Source organism: Amyelois transitella, chromosome 10 (assembly GCF_032362555.1).
Source record: "Amyelois transitella isolate CPQ chromosome 10, ilAmyTran1.1, whole genome shotgun sequence".
Lineage (NCBI taxonomy): Eukaryota > Metazoa > Arthropoda > Insecta > Lepidoptera > Pyralidae > Amyelois > Amyelois transitella.
In genome coordinates this window covers 11490210-11510213 of record NC_083513.1, presented here as the reverse complement: position 1 = coordinate 11510213, position 20004 = coordinate 11490210, and the positions used below count along the sequence as shown (strand labels likewise).

At 35.0% G+C, this 20004-nt stretch overlaps 1 protein-coding gene across 1 annotated transcript in view; it reads left to right on the top strand.

Annotated features, from left to right (window-relative positions):
* The window catches only part of LOC106135406 (cadherin-89D), a 28469-nt gene extending 9735 nt beyond the window's left edge, over positions 1–18734 (top strand). The window contains exons 4-21 of the mRNA XM_060946286.1: positions 4217–4325; positions 4605–4807; positions 5169–5297; positions 5632–5824; positions 6341–6499; positions 9155–9288; positions 9493–10096; positions 10205–10363; positions 10511–10691; positions 10918–11081; positions 11174–13329; positions 13562–13771; positions 14095–14264; positions 14899–14967; positions 15655–15858; positions 16818–17114; positions 17674–17793; positions 18227–18734. Coding sequence (XP_060802269.1) covers positions 4217–4325; positions 4605–4807; positions 5169–5297; positions 5632–5824; positions 6341–6499; positions 9155–9288; positions 9493–10096; positions 10205–10363; positions 10511–10691; positions 10918–11081; positions 11174–13329; positions 13562–13771; positions 14095–14264; positions 14899–14967; positions 15655–15858; positions 16818–17114; positions 17674–17793; positions 18227–18734 — 5769 coding nt within the window. The remainder of the gene's footprint in view (positions 1–4216; positions 4326–4604; positions 4808–5168; positions 5298–5631; positions 5825–6340; positions 6500–9154; positions 9289–9492; positions 10097–10204; positions 10364–10510; positions 10692–10917; positions 11082–11173; positions 13330–13561; positions 13772–14094; positions 14265–14898; positions 14968–15654; positions 15859–16817; positions 17115–17673; positions 17794–18226) is intronic.
* The last annotated feature ends 1270 nt before the right edge of the window (positions 18735–20004 follow it).

The following is a 20004-nucleotide window of genomic DNA, read 5'->3' as shown; positions in this document are numbered from 1 at the left end:
GGAATATAGATTCATTCAAATTATCTTTTGAACTGAACTTGAATCATACAATTTGCCAAGTATTGGATCATTGCAAAGGCGACTTCTCTTTTGGACTGACTATGTTTAGAATAGAATAGAATACTCGTAGAATAGATTTATTTTCAAAATTGGATACAAGGTATCACTTATTGACGTCACATCACCTAAATCTAATTATAACTACTACCGCTTCCAAAGCGCATGTGTAGAAGAAGCTTCGGAACAAACTACACTGCAGCATTTTCATCGGACGTCAATATACAAATATAGATCTCTTAAATCTGAATCGTGGACGAATGCACATTGTCTAAATTAAAAAACATGTAGAACTAATTATATATTTTCTTTGAGTTACTTAGTTGTCTGGAAGAAATCTCTCATAGGGATAAGTCCGCCATTGTGCATTGTTATTTTCTTTTTATGTACTACTAAAAATGTGTCATGTACAATAAAGTATTTACTAACAAACATACGAACCTATACAACATAGGTAATTTTTAATGCGATTTACTGCGCAATTGACAAAAATAGTACCTGGTTCACCGAGCATTGCTCGGTTTTTTGTTTTTGATAGAACGTGTTTGCGAAACCTGACTTGGGAACCGAGCTTTTCTCGAACCTAGGACCTTGATAAATCGATTCCTTGAGCCGAAAAGCCCCTAATCTGTAAACTTTCATGAAAATCGTTGGAGCCGTTTCCGAGATCCTGATTATATATAGATATATACAAGAATTGCTCGTTTAAATGACAAAAATATTTACACAAGGCCCAGGGGGTAATGTCCGGGGTGAGACACGTCACGATGATGTCTCGGAATAATTATGCAGATGTAGTTAATATACAAACACAAACAAACGCAAGAAATGATGTAGAATGCAGGACAAAAATAACATTGTCAAAGTCGATAAAGGGAAAGGCTTATTAATTTGGGATTATTATTTTCGGCCAAGGCGCCAATACAAAAAAAATAGGACCGCTCCATCTCTTCCCCATAGATGTCGCAAAAGGCAACCTATCACTATTTGAATCTCAATTCTATCATTAAGCCAAATAGCCACGTGTCCATTCAGTCTTTTCAAGACTGATGGCTCTGTCTACCCCGCAAGGGATATACCTAGACGTGACCACATGTATATAATGTATGTATGTATATTATGTATGTATATACTATGTATGTATATATGTATGTATGTTTGTATGTAAGAACGTCACATTAGGCCGACCATCAAGAGTAAAATAATTATCATGAATTCCAACGCATTGCCGCGAAGTAGGCTGCCCAGTAAGCTGGCAGCATTGCCTTTCTGTACTACAATAGAGATTTTTTGGACGAAACAGCAACGGACAACCAGCCCTTGGATTACCCGTCACCTCACGCAGACGCGCTGAAATCCCGGTCGCTTCTGCCCCCCATGGACCAATTGTTTCAAAGAGTGCAAAAATATAGTACTCTAGATGTGCCCGCGACGTCGTCCGCGTGGAATAGTTATTTTGGGCATCATTGAAGCCCTCCAGGATTGATAATTTTCCCCGTTTTTTTTTCACATTTTCCATTATTTCTTCGCTTCTAATAGTTGCAGCATGATGTTATATCGCCTTCCTCGATAAATGGTTTATTAAACACAAAAATATTTTTTCAATTCGATCCAGTAGTTCCTGAGATTAGCGCGTTTAAACAAACACACTCTTCAGCTTTCTAATATTAGTACTTATATATTTACTAGTTAATTTCATCACTTAATCTTGGGATGGGCTTGGATGTTTATCTGTATAAGTATTTATTATAAATATAGTATCGTTGAGTTAGTATCTTATAACGCAAATCTTGAACTAACTTCGAGGCTAACTCGATCTGTGTAATTTGTCCCGTATATATTTATTTAATCATCAATGCTCTACCGTATAATGATAAAGGCTCCAGTTCCAGCTTCCAGGATTAAAATGTACCTCTTACAGTGTTTATGTCTGAAGTTCATTGACTGCCTCCTACTCGTATATATGTTCAGTTTTTACGATGACCGTAAACTGAAACCTTATTTCCTTTTCATTTTAATGTTGTCGCTCTGACCAGTGTAAGAATAACTATGAAATATTTATATTTAAGTTAAAAAATTATTTACAAGAACTTATTCAATTTCAAATACTTACGAAGACTTTAAGATATTATGCAGAAGATTGGAATTATTAAAAAGAAGCGATAACTATTCCTATGAAATGAATGTTGATTCCTATGAAAAATGTCCGATCCGCTGACTGGCTAGTCCAAAAAATAGAAATATATATATGGTCACGTCTATATCCCTTGCGGAGTAGACAGAGCCAGCAGTCTTGAAAATACTGAACGGCCACTATTTGGCTTAATGATAGAATTGAGATTCAAATAGCGACAGGTTGCTAGCCCATCACCTTAGAAGAATTCTAAGTTTGTAAGCCTATCCCTTAGTCGCCTTTTACGACATCCATGGGAAAAAGATGGAGTGGTACCATTCTTTTTTGTATTGGTGCCGGGAACCACACGGCGCTATAAAAATAGAAATAAATTGAAATTAAAATAAAATAAAAATATACACTCAACGAGATAACAACACGAATATAAGGAAGACTCAAGGAAAACAATTCGCTGCATTAAAAAAATGGCCTCTCAAAAAAAGATTTAAACATAAAGCCGTAAGAATTTGCAAACGAACTAACTTCCATGGCCGCCGCGGTCACCCGGCCTTAACCCATTTCCCTGCAGATAATTTCCATACTTTTTCAATGGCTGTTTGCCCGCGGGACCCTTACTCCAATTTGGTTTATGGAATGATATAATGGTTTGTTGTTGATCTTTTTCTGCTTTTAATTTCTTAAAGTTTTCGATTTGGATTTCGTGCCGGCACCAATACAAAAAGAATAGGACCACTCAATCGCTTTCCCATGGATGTCGTAAAAGGCGACTAAGGGATAGGCTTACAAACTTGGGATTCTTTATTAGGCGATGGGCTAGTAACCTGTCACTATTTGAATATCAATTCTATTATTAAGCCACATAGCGGAATGTGGCCATTCAGCCTTTTCAAGACTGTTGGCTCTGTCTACGCAAGGGATATAGACGTGACTATAATGTATCTATGTTGATCTTTATCTGCTTTAAATTTCTTAAAGTTTTCAATTTGGAGTGGCTGACATGGGAAATCATTTGTTTGAGACGAAAACTTTGTCCAAAAATTGTACGATTAATTCTCAACACTAATTGTTCATTAATAACTTTTAATGTACCGTTATTTTTGTAAATAAGGTATGTCACTACGTGGGTTTAATTCGATAAATTGAATAAATAGATTTTCACTGTATTGTATATTTTAAAGACAAATATCAAACTTAATGACCCTTTGAGTTTAACGAATACAACTTGGTTTGAATAATGTATTTAATAAATTCTTGACTGCACAAGAAAAAGTAATAATCTTTCTCATAAATCATGATAAAAATGGCTTGAACATTCGTCTGATGTTTCTTGAAGTTACGCCAAAAAAATATAAACTGACTGACACGACAGAAGACTTTAAATTGTATGATTAAGTACGAGTATATTAAGAAGAGTTTCATCAAAGTACTATTATCAAATGTTCTTCGTAAAAAATTAAACAAAACTTCACAATTATTCGTCAAATACTTTCAATATACATACAATCACGTCTTTATCCCTTACGGGGTACACAAAGTCAATAGACTCGCAAAGACTGAAAGACCACGTTCAGCTGTATGGCTCAATGATACAATTCAAATTGAAATAGTGAGAGGTTGCTCTGAGGAAAAGTAACAATCTCTAGTTTATAAGCCTTTACCTTAGTCGCCTTTTTCGACTACCGACGCGACGCTAGCTTAGCGTCGGTATCAACTGCTTACATACATATGGTCACGTCTATATCCCTTGCGGAGTAGACAGAACCAACAGTCTTGAAAAGACTGAATGGCCACGTTCATCTATTTGGCTTAATGATAGAATTGAGATTCAAATAGTAACAGGTTGCTAGCCCATCGCCTAAAAAGGAATCCCAAGTTTGTAAGTATATTCCTTAGTCGCCTTTTACGACATCCATGGGAAAGAGATGGAGTGGTCCTATTCTTTTTTGTATTGGTGCCGGGAACTACACGGCAACTTCAACTGCTTCATTATTTGTATTGATTATTAATTTTGATGATTTGTTTCAGATATCAGCGTATTTATCAGTAACGGTGTACATCGAGGATGTCAACGATAATGCTCCCAAGTTCATAGATGCTCCATACCACGTCGTTGTGGACGAATTAACTCCTACAGGTAAATTTATACCAAGTATTAAACGTTCTTCTTCCTCTTTGTTTTAGTCTCGGTTGCATCCTCACTCCTCTGGAGACGAGCCTGGGGTATGCCTTTAACCAAGCCTTGCTTGCTTGCTTTGGCCAAGTATTATCATAATTTTTAAGTATTTTATCAATTTTATCATAAAGCCAAACAGTTGGACGAGGCCCATTGTTCTCTTCGAGACTGTTGCCTTTGTCTTCCACGCAAAGGATTTAAACGTGATTATATGTATCTATGTTTGTAAATTTATTCCAGGCCTCACCATCTTCAAAGGCATCCGGGCCTTCGACCGGGACAAGCCGAACACGCCCAACTCTGACATTCAGTACAGCATCAGCGCGGGAGACGCTGATGGCCACTTCGCTTTGGAGAGCTCGCACAAACCCGCTCTCATTTTGAAGAAACCATTGGACTACGACGCGGGTGATAGGGAGTTCAATTTGATCATTACTGCCACTGTGAGTTGTTATTTCTGGAATATTCTGGAATTGCGCATATTGTCAAGAATTTGATATAATAAGAATGTTTTTGTCTTGTAGAGATTTATTTATCTGTTTTATTTTTGTTAATTTACAACTACATAGAGCAAGAACTACAGAGGAGTACCACATCATCGAGCCTTCGTTTTTCTTGAAAGTCTTCTTTCAGCTGAGTTTTATCTCAAATTGGATCAGTAATGTGCTGTGATGATAAATTTTTTGATGAATCATTTTCAACAACGAATGTTTCATATCGTTTAATTGTATCATCGTTAACATTTAATTGTAATTTACCATTAATTTCTTCGGATTTTTTAATTTTTTTCCTATTATATTCCAGGACAGAGGAACACCACAAAAGAGTTCCAATACAAGTGTTTTGGTCAGAGTCCAGGACAGTGACGACCTGCCTCCGAAGTTCACGCGGGATGTCTACAGGACTCAAATGCCAGAATTTTATCCGATTTTGGTTAGCTATTAATTATAATCTTAATTGATCCACTTTGAATAACTACAATTCGTACATACATATAATCACGTCTTTATAGATAGATAGGCCATGTTCAGCTGTTTGCCTTAATGATAGAATTGAGATTCAAATAGTGACAGGTTGCTAGCCCATCGCCTAAAAGAAGAATCCCAAGTTTATAAACCTATCCCTTAGTCGCCTCTTACGGCATCCATGGGAAAGAGATGGAGTGGTCCTATTCTTTTTATCCATTGTTGCCAGGAACCATACGGCACTGCAGGGAACCACACGGCAAGAATAGCTCACTGACATTAACATTACTTCATTTGCACAGGGTAAACGCATCCATTTACCACTTACCTTCGAGGAACCAATCAGAGCCTTCGATCAGGACGAAGGATTGAATGTACCTCTCAGATTCGAACTAGTGTCAGGGAATGAACGCAAACTCTTCTCTTTGGAACCGTCGAATGGGACCATCTACTTGGATAAAGAAATTGATTTGGACGCGGAAATTGGATTACCAGGTATGGATATAATGATGTCTTCGTTTTACATACATAGATATAATCACGTCTATATCCTTTGCGGTGAAGACCGAGCCAACAGTCTTGAAAAGACTAAGAGAATTGGGATTAATATAGTGACAGGTTGCTAGCCCGTCGCCTGAAAGAAGAATCCTGAGTATATAACCCTATTCCTTAGTAGCATTTGACGACATTCATGGGAAAGAGATGATGTCATTATCTTACTTCATCTTTTTCATCGTAGCAGATAATTTAAGGATAAAACATAAGACCTCTTTAAATCTCGCCTCGTGGTTTAAAACACAAGTCTTAGGAATTTGCCAACAGTGAAAAATTGGCCTAATAGTTCCGCTATTATGGAAGGTATCTGAGTTTACAATAATCGACAGGATTGGAAGGTAGAATAAGTTATGAATGCTATCATGATCCAGAATAAGTACAATAACATTGTTATGGAGGTATCCTTTATCGGTAATGAGAACAGATTTCACTAATTTTTACCATCTTATATTGCAGGAAACACTTTCATCCTGCAAATTCAGGCGTCGCAAATAGACAACCCGCTGAAGACTGCGCAGGCGCGGGTCGAGATAGAAATTTTGGATCTAAATGATAACCTGCCGGAGTTTGAGGTGGATTTCTATAACATCAGCATTGTGGAGAATCTGCCCAACGGTAAGACAATAAAGCAATAAATAATTGTTATTTAGGATTATGCATGTTTATTGCCTTGCGGGGTAGACAGAGCCAACAGTCTTGTAAAGACTGAATGGCCACGTTCAGCTGTTTGGCTTAATAATAGAATTGAGATTCAAATAGTGACAGGTTGCTAGCGCATCGCCTAAAAATAATCCAAGTTTGTAAATCTATCCCTTAGTTGCCTTTACGACATCCATGGGAAAGAGATGGAGTGGTCCTATTCTTTTTTGTATTGGTGCCGGGAACCACACGGAAATTGAAATTGTAATTTTGGTAAAATAGTAATTATTAAAGAATGATGCATTTTTATGATAATGTTAACTGATTTTTTACGACATCATCGGATTATCGTCTCAGAAGGATGACGATGATACGACTTTACGAATCAAACCCCTTGAGTTAGTAATTTTCAAGTCAACCTCTCGAAAAGTCGAGTGAATTGCTTCATAAAGTTTATAAGTGCAAACTCGTGTTGGAAGTTTATTGTCACTCTTGCTGACTTTTAATAAGGCGTCCACTTATCATTTCCGTCATCTTTGGGTTGAATATTTTAAGAGTTAAGTTATTCAGACTACCTAGACTTTGCATCGGCTATAAAGTTAGGATAATAATAATGTGTATAATTAATTGTGCCGTGTGGTTCCCGGCACCAATACAAAAAAGAATAGGACCACTCCATCTCTTTCCCATGGATGTCGTAAAAGGCGACTAAGGGATAGGCTTACAAACTTGGGATTCTTCTTTAGGCGATGGGTTAGCAACCTGTCACTATTTGAATCTCAATTCTATCATTAAGCCAAATAGCTGAATGTGGCCATTCAGTCTTTTCAAGAATGTTGGCTCTGTCTACGCCGCAAGGGATATAGACGTGATCATATGTATGTATGTATAATTAATTGGAAACCATAAAAAGAATCCCGGGCTCCTAAGCTGAGGATCGTTAAAGATAAGATAGGAGGAAGTGTAAAAGGTAATTTTCAAAGCGTAAATCTGATATAAGTAAGTCAGCGTAAGTCTTCGCAAGACTGTTGGCTCTGTCTACCCCGCAAGGGATATAGACGTGACCATATGTGTGTACCTATGTATGTAAATCTGATATTTATGAAAATGGTACACTCTAATGATTGGAGGTTTTTAAAAAGGTGGTTCTAAGTTTAGCAAATAATATATGTATGTAAGATGTATGTTTTTCCGCTATTATCTCTCGTTTCTCCGAACGATTTTGATGCAGTTTTCAGGAAAGTGTTTGTTAAACTTAGAAGAAGGTTTCAGAAATTTAACCGACTTCAAAAAATTAGGATATTTTAACAAAAGTTATTATTTTTTTTAGTTGAAATGAGAACTGATTAGATATAGAGTCTAGAATAGAATAGAATATTTATTTGCTTATGATTACGGTGTAGTATAAAATATAATTTCCTCCTGATCAGCCATTAATTATAGCATGCAAATTATTATTTTTTATAAAATTACACATAAGTCACTTAAGACAAATTAATTAACTCTTAATTAAATGATGATATTATTATGTCAATTAAACTGTAAGTAGTAACTTATCATTTGTCAACATTTGATTCCAATAAAATAAAATCTCGGGTCTGCTGGAAGAGATTTCTTTTGAAATAAGCAGAACCTCTGTAATTTTGTTTCTTGTGTTTATCAGTCTCGATGTTTTCTGTGTACATAAATTAGTAAATAAAATAATTATGAATGAAAAAAAGAAAATTTATCTAAAATTGAGGAATGCATGGACTATATCTACAAAAAATAAATTAAGTTACTAATGCTTATTGATATTACAAATACGATTGTTAATCTGAACATTATTGGAAAAGTTGGCCGCCATTGCCTAAAATGTACTGTCTGAACCACTAAACGAATTACTCTGAAATTTTACAAACAAATAGTAATCAGAATTAAGGTATCTACTACGGTATTAAACGCACATATACAAATCACTTTTTTAAACCTTGCGGGTGACACAGAATAACATGTAGGCTACTTTCCATCCCGGAGTTCCAGCGGGATTGATTGAGTTTCCACACGGACGAAGTCGCGGGTGGCCTCTAGTCAGTACTAAAAATTAAAAAAAAACATCAGCTTACGCAAACGTGAACGTGGCAGTTCAGTCTTTTCAAGACTGTATTGTATATACGTTTGTATGTAAGAAGATACTTAAGTATTAATTAAAAAAAAACTTTGTTAAGACTTCTTTTGATTCATGTAGGCTCTGTTATAGCCTGATTAAAGGAACGCGTGAGAGATTAATTAATTAATTAAAAGTTCCTTATAATAACTTACTTTCTAAGTTTCTTACGTGAGTTTCTAATATTAACGAGGTCAAAATAGATATTTACTTTCAAAAAAATCGAATTAATAATATTTCGAATTCTGTACCGAGAAGTAACTTATTTTAATCTATTAGAGTATTGAAATGAAATGAAACAAAAAGGATCAATACATTATGTATGTACACGTACCCCTTGCGGTTAGTGTGTGACATTAGTGATGACGCCACAATGTAAATGTGGGATTATGGATATGAAAGTAGGGGTTGGTATAGAAGTATGGATGATAATAAATAAAAAAAAAAAAGATGCTGATTTTGTTTTATTTTATTTTCTGTTTCAGGTTTCAGTGTCCTGCAAGTTATGGCCGCAGACAAAGACCAGGGCGATAATGGGGAATTCACTTACCAGTTAAATGACCCTAAAGGGGCCTTTTCTATTGACCAGAGGTCCGGTTGGCTCACTGTTAAGAACCAGGTATCTTTCAATTAATTCCTTTTTTTATCATAACTGATAGAAATTCTTTGTGTGAATTATTTTAAATCTACGTTGACATCATTGATTAAGTTCAATTATTTTAGAGCCTTCAGCTAGTTGGCACGTAAAAATAAAAGATTGAAATTTTTGTGACTCACATCGCAATTTTAATTTTCTTAATATTTTACTCGTGGTTTTTTTCAGACGGTTCTTGATAGAGAAGCGCATTCATATCTACGAATGAAAGTATATGCCAAAGAAAAAAATCCTAGCGTAGTTGGGGCACTCTACGATAAACAGAGGCAATCAAAATGGCGCCGAACGCCTATTACCCCCAGACCTTCATACAAAGACAGAACTACATACATATTCCCTGACAAAATAGGAAGCAAAACGGAAAATGTCGAATATTTCGAAGATGCAAGACAAATAATGTCTTTTGTAACTGTTGAAGTTACATTGCTAGATGCCAATGATAATAACCCAGTGTTTGTTCCAAGTAATCTATACGAATTTAGTATTAAATCTAATGCGAAAATCGGTGCATTCATTGGCAAAGTGAAAGCTGTTGATCCAGATTTGGGTAGAAATGGAATGGTTTTCTACGATTTGCAAAGAACAAGTAATTTGACCATTACATCGCCGTTTTTAGTAGATGCCAAAACTGGAGCTGTCACTGTAGCTGAAACCCCGATCATTGAAGGAAGACATGCTTTGTTTATTGAAGCTTCGGATCAACCTGCTAATCCTAGTGAAAGAAGATATTCTTTAGCTGTAGTAACTATTGATGTTCTTAGAGGAAATAAAGGTAAAACTAACATATACACTTTTATAAGAAAAAAAACAATCATTTTGCTGCCCATGTCAATACATTTTAATTTTTAAAGATGCTGAAGTTATTTAACTAAATTTTAAGGTTCAAAATCTGATAAACCTGGATTTATCGGAGCACCATACGAATTTTGGGTTGGATCCAATGTTGGTATTGGAACAAGCGTGGGACAGATACGTATCAATGATGCTATGGATAAAAGTGAAGCATCGTACGACTTATTACATAGTTACGAAGACGGAGGTGGGTATCCTAAATTACTTACTGATAATCTATCATCTTTAATGGATCTTAAAATTCACCTCTTTCATTTTGCCCTGTTTTAACATCTCCTTGTTCAAAGAGATGTTTTGGGTAGCTTTATTCATTATTATATTATACCTTTTCCAGTGCCATTTGCAGTGGAAGAGAAATCTGGTGTCATAACAGTGATTGAAGAGCTATCCAAATTCAATCGTCCTATTTATGACTTTGAAGCCGTAGCTATGCAAGAAAATTCCAACATTACTATATCCACAAACACGACAATACACGTGGTAGATGTGAACGACGAGAGAGGTGTCTTATTAAAGTAAAAGTTTATGTTTCATTTTAATAAGCTTGTGTGCTTAGGAAATAAGATTAAGTTGTTACTTTGTAAAGAAACATGGAGCTCATTATTTATTATTATATTTAATTTTGAAATTCGGAATCAGTATTCGCATTATGAATTTTATTTCAGTTTTTCATTTAATTTTGATTTTACGAGTTATCGTTAAAATATTTATTAAAAGTGTGATAATTGCATTTTCTTACAGAGGAGCAAGAAAACCGCTCGTTTTTCATGTCAAAGAAAATGTAGCAGGTGCTAATATTGGTCAAATTTTCCCAGTCAACATCAGTGCTTTACCTGTTAACGCTACTGGAAATATAAGATTTATCATCGCAAATCAGCAAGATGTATCAGATGATATAGCTATAGGTATCAATAAATTAATTTCTTTAAGTCAATTCAATAAATTTTTTTATGGATCTAGATAATATGTTTATTTTTAATAATAAATATGATTTTAGGTCAAGATGGAACAATTTTTGCTCAAAGACCTTTGGATAGAGAAAAAAGAGATACTTACAGCTTAACAGTAATAGCTGAATTCAAGAAAGGAATGATTTCTGGCGCTGGTATTTATCAAGTAACAATAAACGTAGATGATGAAAACGATAACCCTCCAGTATTTGAAATGCCATCTTATGAAGGATTTATCCCTGAAAATTCAAAAAGTGGAACTGAAGTCAAAATGACAAACAAAATCAAGGCCAAAGATGCTGATGTGGGTCCAAATGCTTTATTTATGTATACACTTTTTGGAGCAGGACATGAAATGTTTGAAGTCGATAAAGACACTGGTGCCGTGACGTTTGTTGGAAATAAAATTGATAGAGAAGATAAGAGTTCTTACTTACTAAAAATTGTTGCTAGAGATAAGGGAAGTTTGAGTTCAGAAGCAAAACTAATCATCAATATTTTAGATGAAAATGATAATGGGCCAAAATACAGACAACTTATTATACCTTCCGGTGAGAATATTGAATTATTAGAGGCTGATGAAGATGCTCCAGTGAAAATATATCAAGAAAAAAAGAATATGGTGACCGGTGTTATCTCAAACTCTATTGCTAACCCCAAAAATAAATATGCATCGAGAGTTGATGAGCTAGGACCATTATTTTTAGTTCCGGAAAATATTGCAATTGGATCAACAATACTTAAATTAGATGCAATTGATTTAGATAGTGGAACAAATGGCCAAGTGAGATATGAATTTATATCAGAAGTTTTTATACCACCACAAGAAATACCTTCCAGTAGTTTACATATTAAAAGATATTTTGTTATAAATGAACGACATGGTCAAATAATTGTTGCGAGAACATTGCCACCTGAGTCGGAATTCAGATTAAATATTTCGGCCATAGATGGCGGTGAATTAAGTGATCATATCTCAATCAGATTTTATATTAAAGATGTAAATGATCATTACCCAATGTTCAAAAAATCCTGGTATACTTTCAATGTGGAAGAAGCACAATATACAAGGAAGGTTTTAGGTAAGGTTGACGCTACTGATAGTGATTATGGGCAAAATGCAAACTTGACTTACTTCATTCATCCATCAGGCAAAGAAATACCATTTGAAATATCGCCATTAACGGGGGTTTTCAGTGTAAACGGTGAACTTGACAGAGAGAAAGAAGACAAATATCTTTTAACTGTAGTAGCTAGAGATAACGGCCCAGACAATAAATTATCTTCTTCAGTTAGTGTCGAAGTCCAAGTTTTAGATGTAAACGATAACGCTCCTAGATTTTACAATTATGATGATTTATTGGAATGGAAACATCCGGAAGCAGATGAAATATCGAACCATAATTTCGAATCAGTAATGATGTTACCAGTGTACAAAGCTACTATACCAGAAAACGCGCCTATCGGAACTTCAGTTGCTAAAGTGTTTGCTAATGACTCAGATTTTATTGGCAATGGAAATGGATTAATTTTGTTTAGTTTACCACAGCGAAAAAATCAGTTAAATCTTTTTACCATTGATTCCAAAGACGGAGTAATAACAACCACTGGAAGATTAGATTATGAAACTCAATCTCTTCATAACGTAACCATAGTAGCTTCAGATTTAGGCTCTCCTAGTCTTAGTTCTACAGCTATTTTAATGCTCACGGTAACAGATTTACCTGATGAAATAGAGATGTCAGACAAGCCAGTATTCATTTCTAGATATTATGAATTGGAAATAGAAGAGAATGTTGTTACACCCGTAGAACTAGTCACGCTTAATTTGACTGAATATTATGAAAATTTTAAGATGAAGTATTTTATTTTGAATGAAGATGATGCTGACATTAAGAAAACATTTATAATTGACCCTAGAAATGGGACATTATATTTAGTTAGGAGTCCTGATAGAGAGCAAAAGGAGGTTTATGAAGTTATTGTTAGGGCGGAAAGGCAAAAAATAAGTAGAGATATGCCTCATATGATCTATCCGGTATCAGATGATATGCTTGAAGGGATGAGCAAGTATGACGTTAAAGTAATTGTTCGTATTAAGGATGTAAATGACAATGCTCCGAGGTTTGTAAATGGTGGAAGACCATTAGTAACAGCAATACCTACAACTGCTGCATTTGGTTACCAAGTAGTCCAACTTCTAGTAAGTATATTACAAACAAAAATATTAAACTCTTTTTCTTTACAAATGAAGTAGATGATAATATCATTTCCAATTTTAACATACCTACAATATACAAAACTAATTTAGTTTTTTGTTTCCATAATTTAACAAATATTTTAATAATTAGCTGATTAAGTAAATCAATACCATATTAGTTTCTTTGTTGACAACCCATTTAAAATTGAGTTATATTTTTAACAACTTCCGTTAGGCCACTGATGCTGACTCCGGTATAAATGCAGACATCCGCTACCAAATCATCAGCGAGCAGGCCCCTCGCTTCGCCATAGACTCTGTGACCGGGTCCGTACGTGTAGTGGCATCTTTGATCAGAGACGCTGGCAAGGTGTTTGGGTTCGACGTCAAAGCGACTGATAAGAAGGGAGCTGATGATGGAAAATCTGCCATTGCTAATGTTTTTGTAAGTGATTTGAATGTTTTTTTACAAAACATTACATACATACATATGGTCACGTCTATATCCCTTGTGGGGTAGACAGAGCCAAGACTCTTGAAAAGACTGAATGGCCACGTTATTTGGCTTAATGATAGAATTTACATTCAAATAGTGACAGGTTGCCAGCCCACCGCCTAAAAAAGAATCCCAAGTTTGTAAGCTTATCCATTAGTCGCCTTTTACAACATCCATGGGAAAGAGATGGAGTGATCCAATTCTTTTTTGTATTAGTGCCGGGAACTACACGGCTACACACACACATGTTTATAAAAAGATCTACGTTTTAGGTCTACGTGCTCGATGAGAACAAACAGCTGGTGCTGGTGATGGGCGCTAGACCCATGGAAGTCGAGAAAGAAGTTGGGAACATCACGCGTACACTAACTGACCTGACCGGGTACGACATCAGAGTGAGAAGGCTTGAAGCCAGCTCCAAGACAGGCATGGATGGTGCAGCGTGAGTATTGAAATCATCAAAGCTTTAAGTGGAAATGGTATAGTCTATCAAATAACTGATGTCATCTATTGAATTTCAGCTTAAAAACTTTTTAAAAAAATATTTTTTAAACTGATAATCGAATTTACGTGAAATATGGCATAAAGATTGTTACAATAACTTAGGAAGAACTTTCAAATGAAGCATCAGATAAAAAGATAGAATAGAACATTAGATTTATTTTCATTATTGGATACAAGATACATAGTAACTTTATTATTAAGATTACGTTGTTTAACCATTATCAAAAGCTATATGAGCTGTTAGTAATGTCGACGTAAATATTTCGAAAATAAATATATTTCTATTAATGACTCGTTAGTAACTAACTTTAAATATCCAGGTACATTGTATATTTTACGTATACATATTTACAGATACTTAGAACGAGTAGTTTTTTATAAACATTGTCAAGATCCAATATTGATATAAATCACTAATATAAATTGGTAGTTTTTTTTAATCGAAATAATAAATCAACTCACGATCTCCCATACAAATTGTTTACGAGAACAGTAGTTTACATATATATGTAAATTAAGTAACCTTATTAAGTAAAACCTTACCAAAAATATATATGTTTTTTATTCCCCAGGACGGACATGTACATATACGCGGTGGATCCCATGTCTAACGCCATAATAGACATGGAAGTTCTACAAAAGTAAGCCCACAATCTCATTTATATCATCCATCTTCGTCTCATTTCATCTCGAATTACTTTACAACACTAGAACGTCCAAAGAACCATCTGTCACTAACCAAATAAACTATTTGGAGGGGTCATTGGTACATATACATTTGTATTCAGCTTAGACCTTAGTACAGTATTAATTCTAGCCCTCGGGTACGGCTCAGTCATTGTAGGAATTGCTAAGGTTCTATAGAGTAAGAACGTTAATTCTGTCGCAGTTTATCTTTTGTTGTTTTGATTACTATAGTTTATAGTCCAGTCATTCTGCCCTGAATTAAATTTCTAGAACGAATAAATATATTTATATTTTAAGCTGTTGTTGGGGATGGTTATGCTATTCACAGCTCATTTATCATTTTACTACTTAGGTCCAAAAGTGGATATGTTTTCTCAATAATTAAAGGTTATGTTGAGACTCCGAAGTTAGGAAAAATCGAATTAAAAAAAGAAAGAACAGTCAAGCGCGTGATTACAGTTTAATGGACGGATTTGTTTTTTCATTGACGTACAGTATCATGAAAGTTTTTTTTTTCATTAACGTCTGTACTTATGTGTTTATCACACACCTTTTTTCTCTCACAAATTCTCAAAAAAATCTTGATTCTAATTTAAAAAGAAATAGTATGAGCATGAATTTGAATTACCTTAATGTTCCAGATCGCTGCTAAAACGCGAAGTGGATTTACGCCACGAACTGGGTGGCTTGAAACTTTTAGAAGTGGGTGGTACGTCCATGGTGCAAGCCAGGAGCGGCAAGTTGTTGAGCACCATGGAGATCAGCGTGGTGGCACTAGCTTGCATAGTGTTTGTTGGTGCTTGCACTACTGCAATTTGTATATTATGCGTTAGAAGAAGCAGAAGGTGTGTATGCTCAGCTAACATGTTTAAATAACATACGTAACATATATAGTCACGTTTATATCCCTTGCGGAGCTGACGGAGGCAACAATCATGAAAGGCGTGAAAGGCCACGTTGCTGGCTCAATGATAGAATTGAGATTCAAATAGGTTGCTAGCCCATCGCCTAAAACAGGAATCCCAAGTATATAAGCCTTTCCCATTGTCGCTTTTTACGACATCCATGGGTAAAAGATGGAGTGGTCCTATTCTTTATTCCCATTCTTATTGGTGCCGGGAACCACACGGCATATATGCTAAGCTAACTTTCTTATTATAAGACATTTATTTGTACAAAAGTATACCACCTTACTACCTACCTACTTCCATACGTGGTGGTAGTTGGTATACTTTTCTATGTGGTCCACTGCACTTATAGAGTGATGAGCAAAGAAGGAACAAATGGGAATTTCGATACCTAAAGTCATTGCCTGTTTTGGTTGAGTGAATCAACAGATTTGATTCATGAATTCTAAAAAGTTCCTAAATATATCGGACTGCGTTTGGAGATGTTTAATAAACTTGAGCGTTTCACTAAAAAAGATAAGGGATGTCCTTAAGTTCTAGTTTTAGTGAATAGTCATCGTAATCCTTATTTTGTTTTAGCATTTACAGGTAAGCAACCATTTCTTATTGCTGTTGCCTTTCAGACATCACCGTCACCACAAAAGAAAGCATGTGACGCATTATTACATGTAGAAGACTCTACAGATGCATGCAATATCTTGTGATAAATGTCCTATTTGTTGTCCTTTTAGTATTAGATTTCTGCTGTTCAAAATAAATATAGGTTTTTGGTTAATTGTGTCTATATCTTTACACCTAGTAGAATTTCTGCACAGTTTCATTCTTGAATTTTCCAGGACCTCAAATGGCAATCTTATCTTTTGACTGACTGACTTTTCTATCTTTTGCCCTAACAGACAACGTCACAAACCATATTCCCAGCAACATCTTAACGCTTTCTCCACTGAACACCTAACAAAATATGGAGGTCTGTTCCCATCTGGGGCAAACCAATGCCAAGAATTGAACCAGTCTTATAGCGAAGCAGATTCGTATATGGATGTTATAAATCACAATGTGACGAAAAAGATATGCCCTCACGGAAATACTGTGGAAGATTTTGGCAAAGCTCATCAGAAATGCGTCAATTCAGAATTCAATCAGAAACATGAAAGGATGTGCATCAAATTTAACCAACGACCCTTGCAGAAAAGGTGAGATAATTGTCTCAATTAATTTTTTAACTATACAGCTTTGTCCTGTTAGTACTGTCAATGTCTTTTAGTAACTCATCTTGATTCATTTCATGAAATATTTAATTTAATGATATCTAAGTTCATCGTGTATTTGTTACATCATTCTTTTTCTTTAACGTCCTTTCAAAATTTCATCATTGATTAGCTATGGTTCACAGTGCAATATCTTGTATATCATTAACAGATATGGCTGCTGCTCTTCCAACTCTACGCTTTCTCATTATCAGCTACCATTCAGTCAGGTCAGACACTAACCGCACAACACCCATTTTCAAATTATCCATTTCAAAATTCCATGTTTAATTTAAGTAGTAGATTGTAGATGTCATGTATTTGTCTTATTTCATCTACATTACTAAAGATATCACTATCAAACGTGTTTCCAAAAAGTTAGTTATGGTTACTGAAATAAACATCGACTGATTACAAGTATACGATTTCATGCCACTGGTTCATCGTCACTGGTGAATCTAACATGAGCATTACCAATTTTAACATGAGCTAACACACGACCTAGGAAGGGGCAAGACACTTCGATAACGTCAGTGAATTCCAGTGGACAAGACTCCGGGATTGCTGAGGCCGTGCGCTGTCCGTGTGGCCAGTCCAGTCTCCACACTTCGGAGGAAAGCAGCGGGTAGGTTTTACTTCATTTTATGATTTTACGAGAATCTTTGTACATTATTTCCTAAGGAACCACATACCTGTTGTGTTACCTGGTTTAATTCAAAGTATATAATATGTTTAACTGTGTTATAATGTCCAATTTCGATTGGATTAAATAATATGCTACACCTTAATGTAATTGCCGCCAACAGGGGATACCTTGAATCATATTTTGATAGCAAAAACTATGTGTATTTCTTAGCTTATAAATATACTGTCCTAATTTATGATTCTTGTATTTAAACAAAAGATTATTCTGTATGTAGTAAAAAAATCATCAATAATGGTTGAAATAATTGAAAACTATTTCAACCATTATCTAAAACATCGAACAAATAGGCACGTAAATAAGATAAAAGTACCCATGTAAAGAAAAAATACAAAACCTTCTTTCATATTTACAGATGCAGCTATGAAGATTCACTCAAATCCAACCACAATCAAGAGTCTCGCAAATCTTACCACAGATCTGAAGCTGAACACAGATTCCCGCGGCGTGCTTCCTTCGCCCACCACCCAGTCGACTCCAGACCACTGCACTACAGAAGACAATCCTTCTCCGAAAACATGCAAAAGCACTTCCCGTCCTTCGAAAGAGTAGGATCAGAAATAAGATTGACCAAACAAATGTCTACTCCCAATGTGTCCAATTTGGGGCAGACATATTTCATGAGTAGTAAACAAAATTTGAGAAGAAAAGAAGTTGTGAATGAACCTATGATTGATTACGATCATAGCGAAGGGGAAGATGTGTTTGATACCAGAATTGATAGAAGGCCTAGTGGGAAGAATAATAAAAGGAAGTTCATGGAGTTGGGTGGTCAAGCTGCCGTCTTCGTGGCCACTCCGGCGGCGGCGGAGATAATGAGGAGGCAGGGAAGTGAGAGACTAATGTTCGCAAGACCATTATAGCACTTGTGATTTCAATGTGATACGTAAACGGACTGTTCTATTTTGTGCAATTGTATTTATACTCTTATAAATATGTAAATAAGGTTGTAGATATTAGGATAAGCTACGGATTTCTTGCCTACTGCAACATGCTTTAACTTGGTTCTGATACCCAAAGAAGTAAGGTCCAGTAAGAGTGCCATTTCGGAGACGTCTTCGGCGGAAGACTTAATTTACGTAACCACCTTTATACTGCGTATTTATGTGTTAACTTTTGTATTTTTGTAAATAAGCTTTAGCTCTACGAAATAAATTGAGATTGATGAATATTAATTTGTTTTATTTTCTACTGATGTAATAAAGTTATGATTATAATGGATATTATACTATTGGTGCGACTCAATATAATTAAAAAAATTCAAAAAGTAACAAAGGTATTCGTATAACTGTCATGGTAGGAGAGTAGAAAAACATTTTTATCAATATACAATAAAAACTTATAAATAATTAATTTAGAAGCTAGCCTATGTTTAACCAGAAATCGATCAATCCATTCGATAATATTATAATATATTAAATAGGTACATAAAAGTATGCTCAGCCTTACAGACAAATAATATAACCACGTTAAATAAACTACCTATATACAAGAAAACCTCAAATGTTTGCAAAGTTGATATAGAATGCAATTTTCAGTTGCTCATCTTGTTTTCAATCAGTTACCACGAAGTCACGAAAAAGTATAATTATATTTAGAACGCCTAAAGATGGAATTTTTTCTGTCAGACAAAGGAACACGTACTTAGTTGATATTTCGATCACGCGCGACAGAATCTTTTTGTGGTTATAAACTTGCTCGTACATTCTAGCTTTCTAATGGGCTTCAGTAGACGAGATATTATTTCTTATTTGTTTTATCTTGAGCTGTATTATTTTTCATTATTTATTTTCTTAAAAAAAATTAAAAAGAATTTATTTATAAATACACAAAAAAACAAACAAGAATATGTACAAAAATAGACATGTAGTATGGTGCTCCCAAAAGGATACCCCCTCAGCATAATGCTGGCTGTAATGAATAAAGTCTTTTTATTTTTTTTTTACTTTTTTCGTGGTATTCTAGGCTCTTAAGCGAACCGGTAAAATAAAAACTTCACTTTAATGTAGTTTAAGATAATATAGTTGAATTAAATAAAAAAAAAAGACTTCCATAACAGCCAATTAATATCTATGACATTTTTGGCTTACATTTACAAATTGTTCGTCTGTAAACGCCCTAAGTTTTATACAA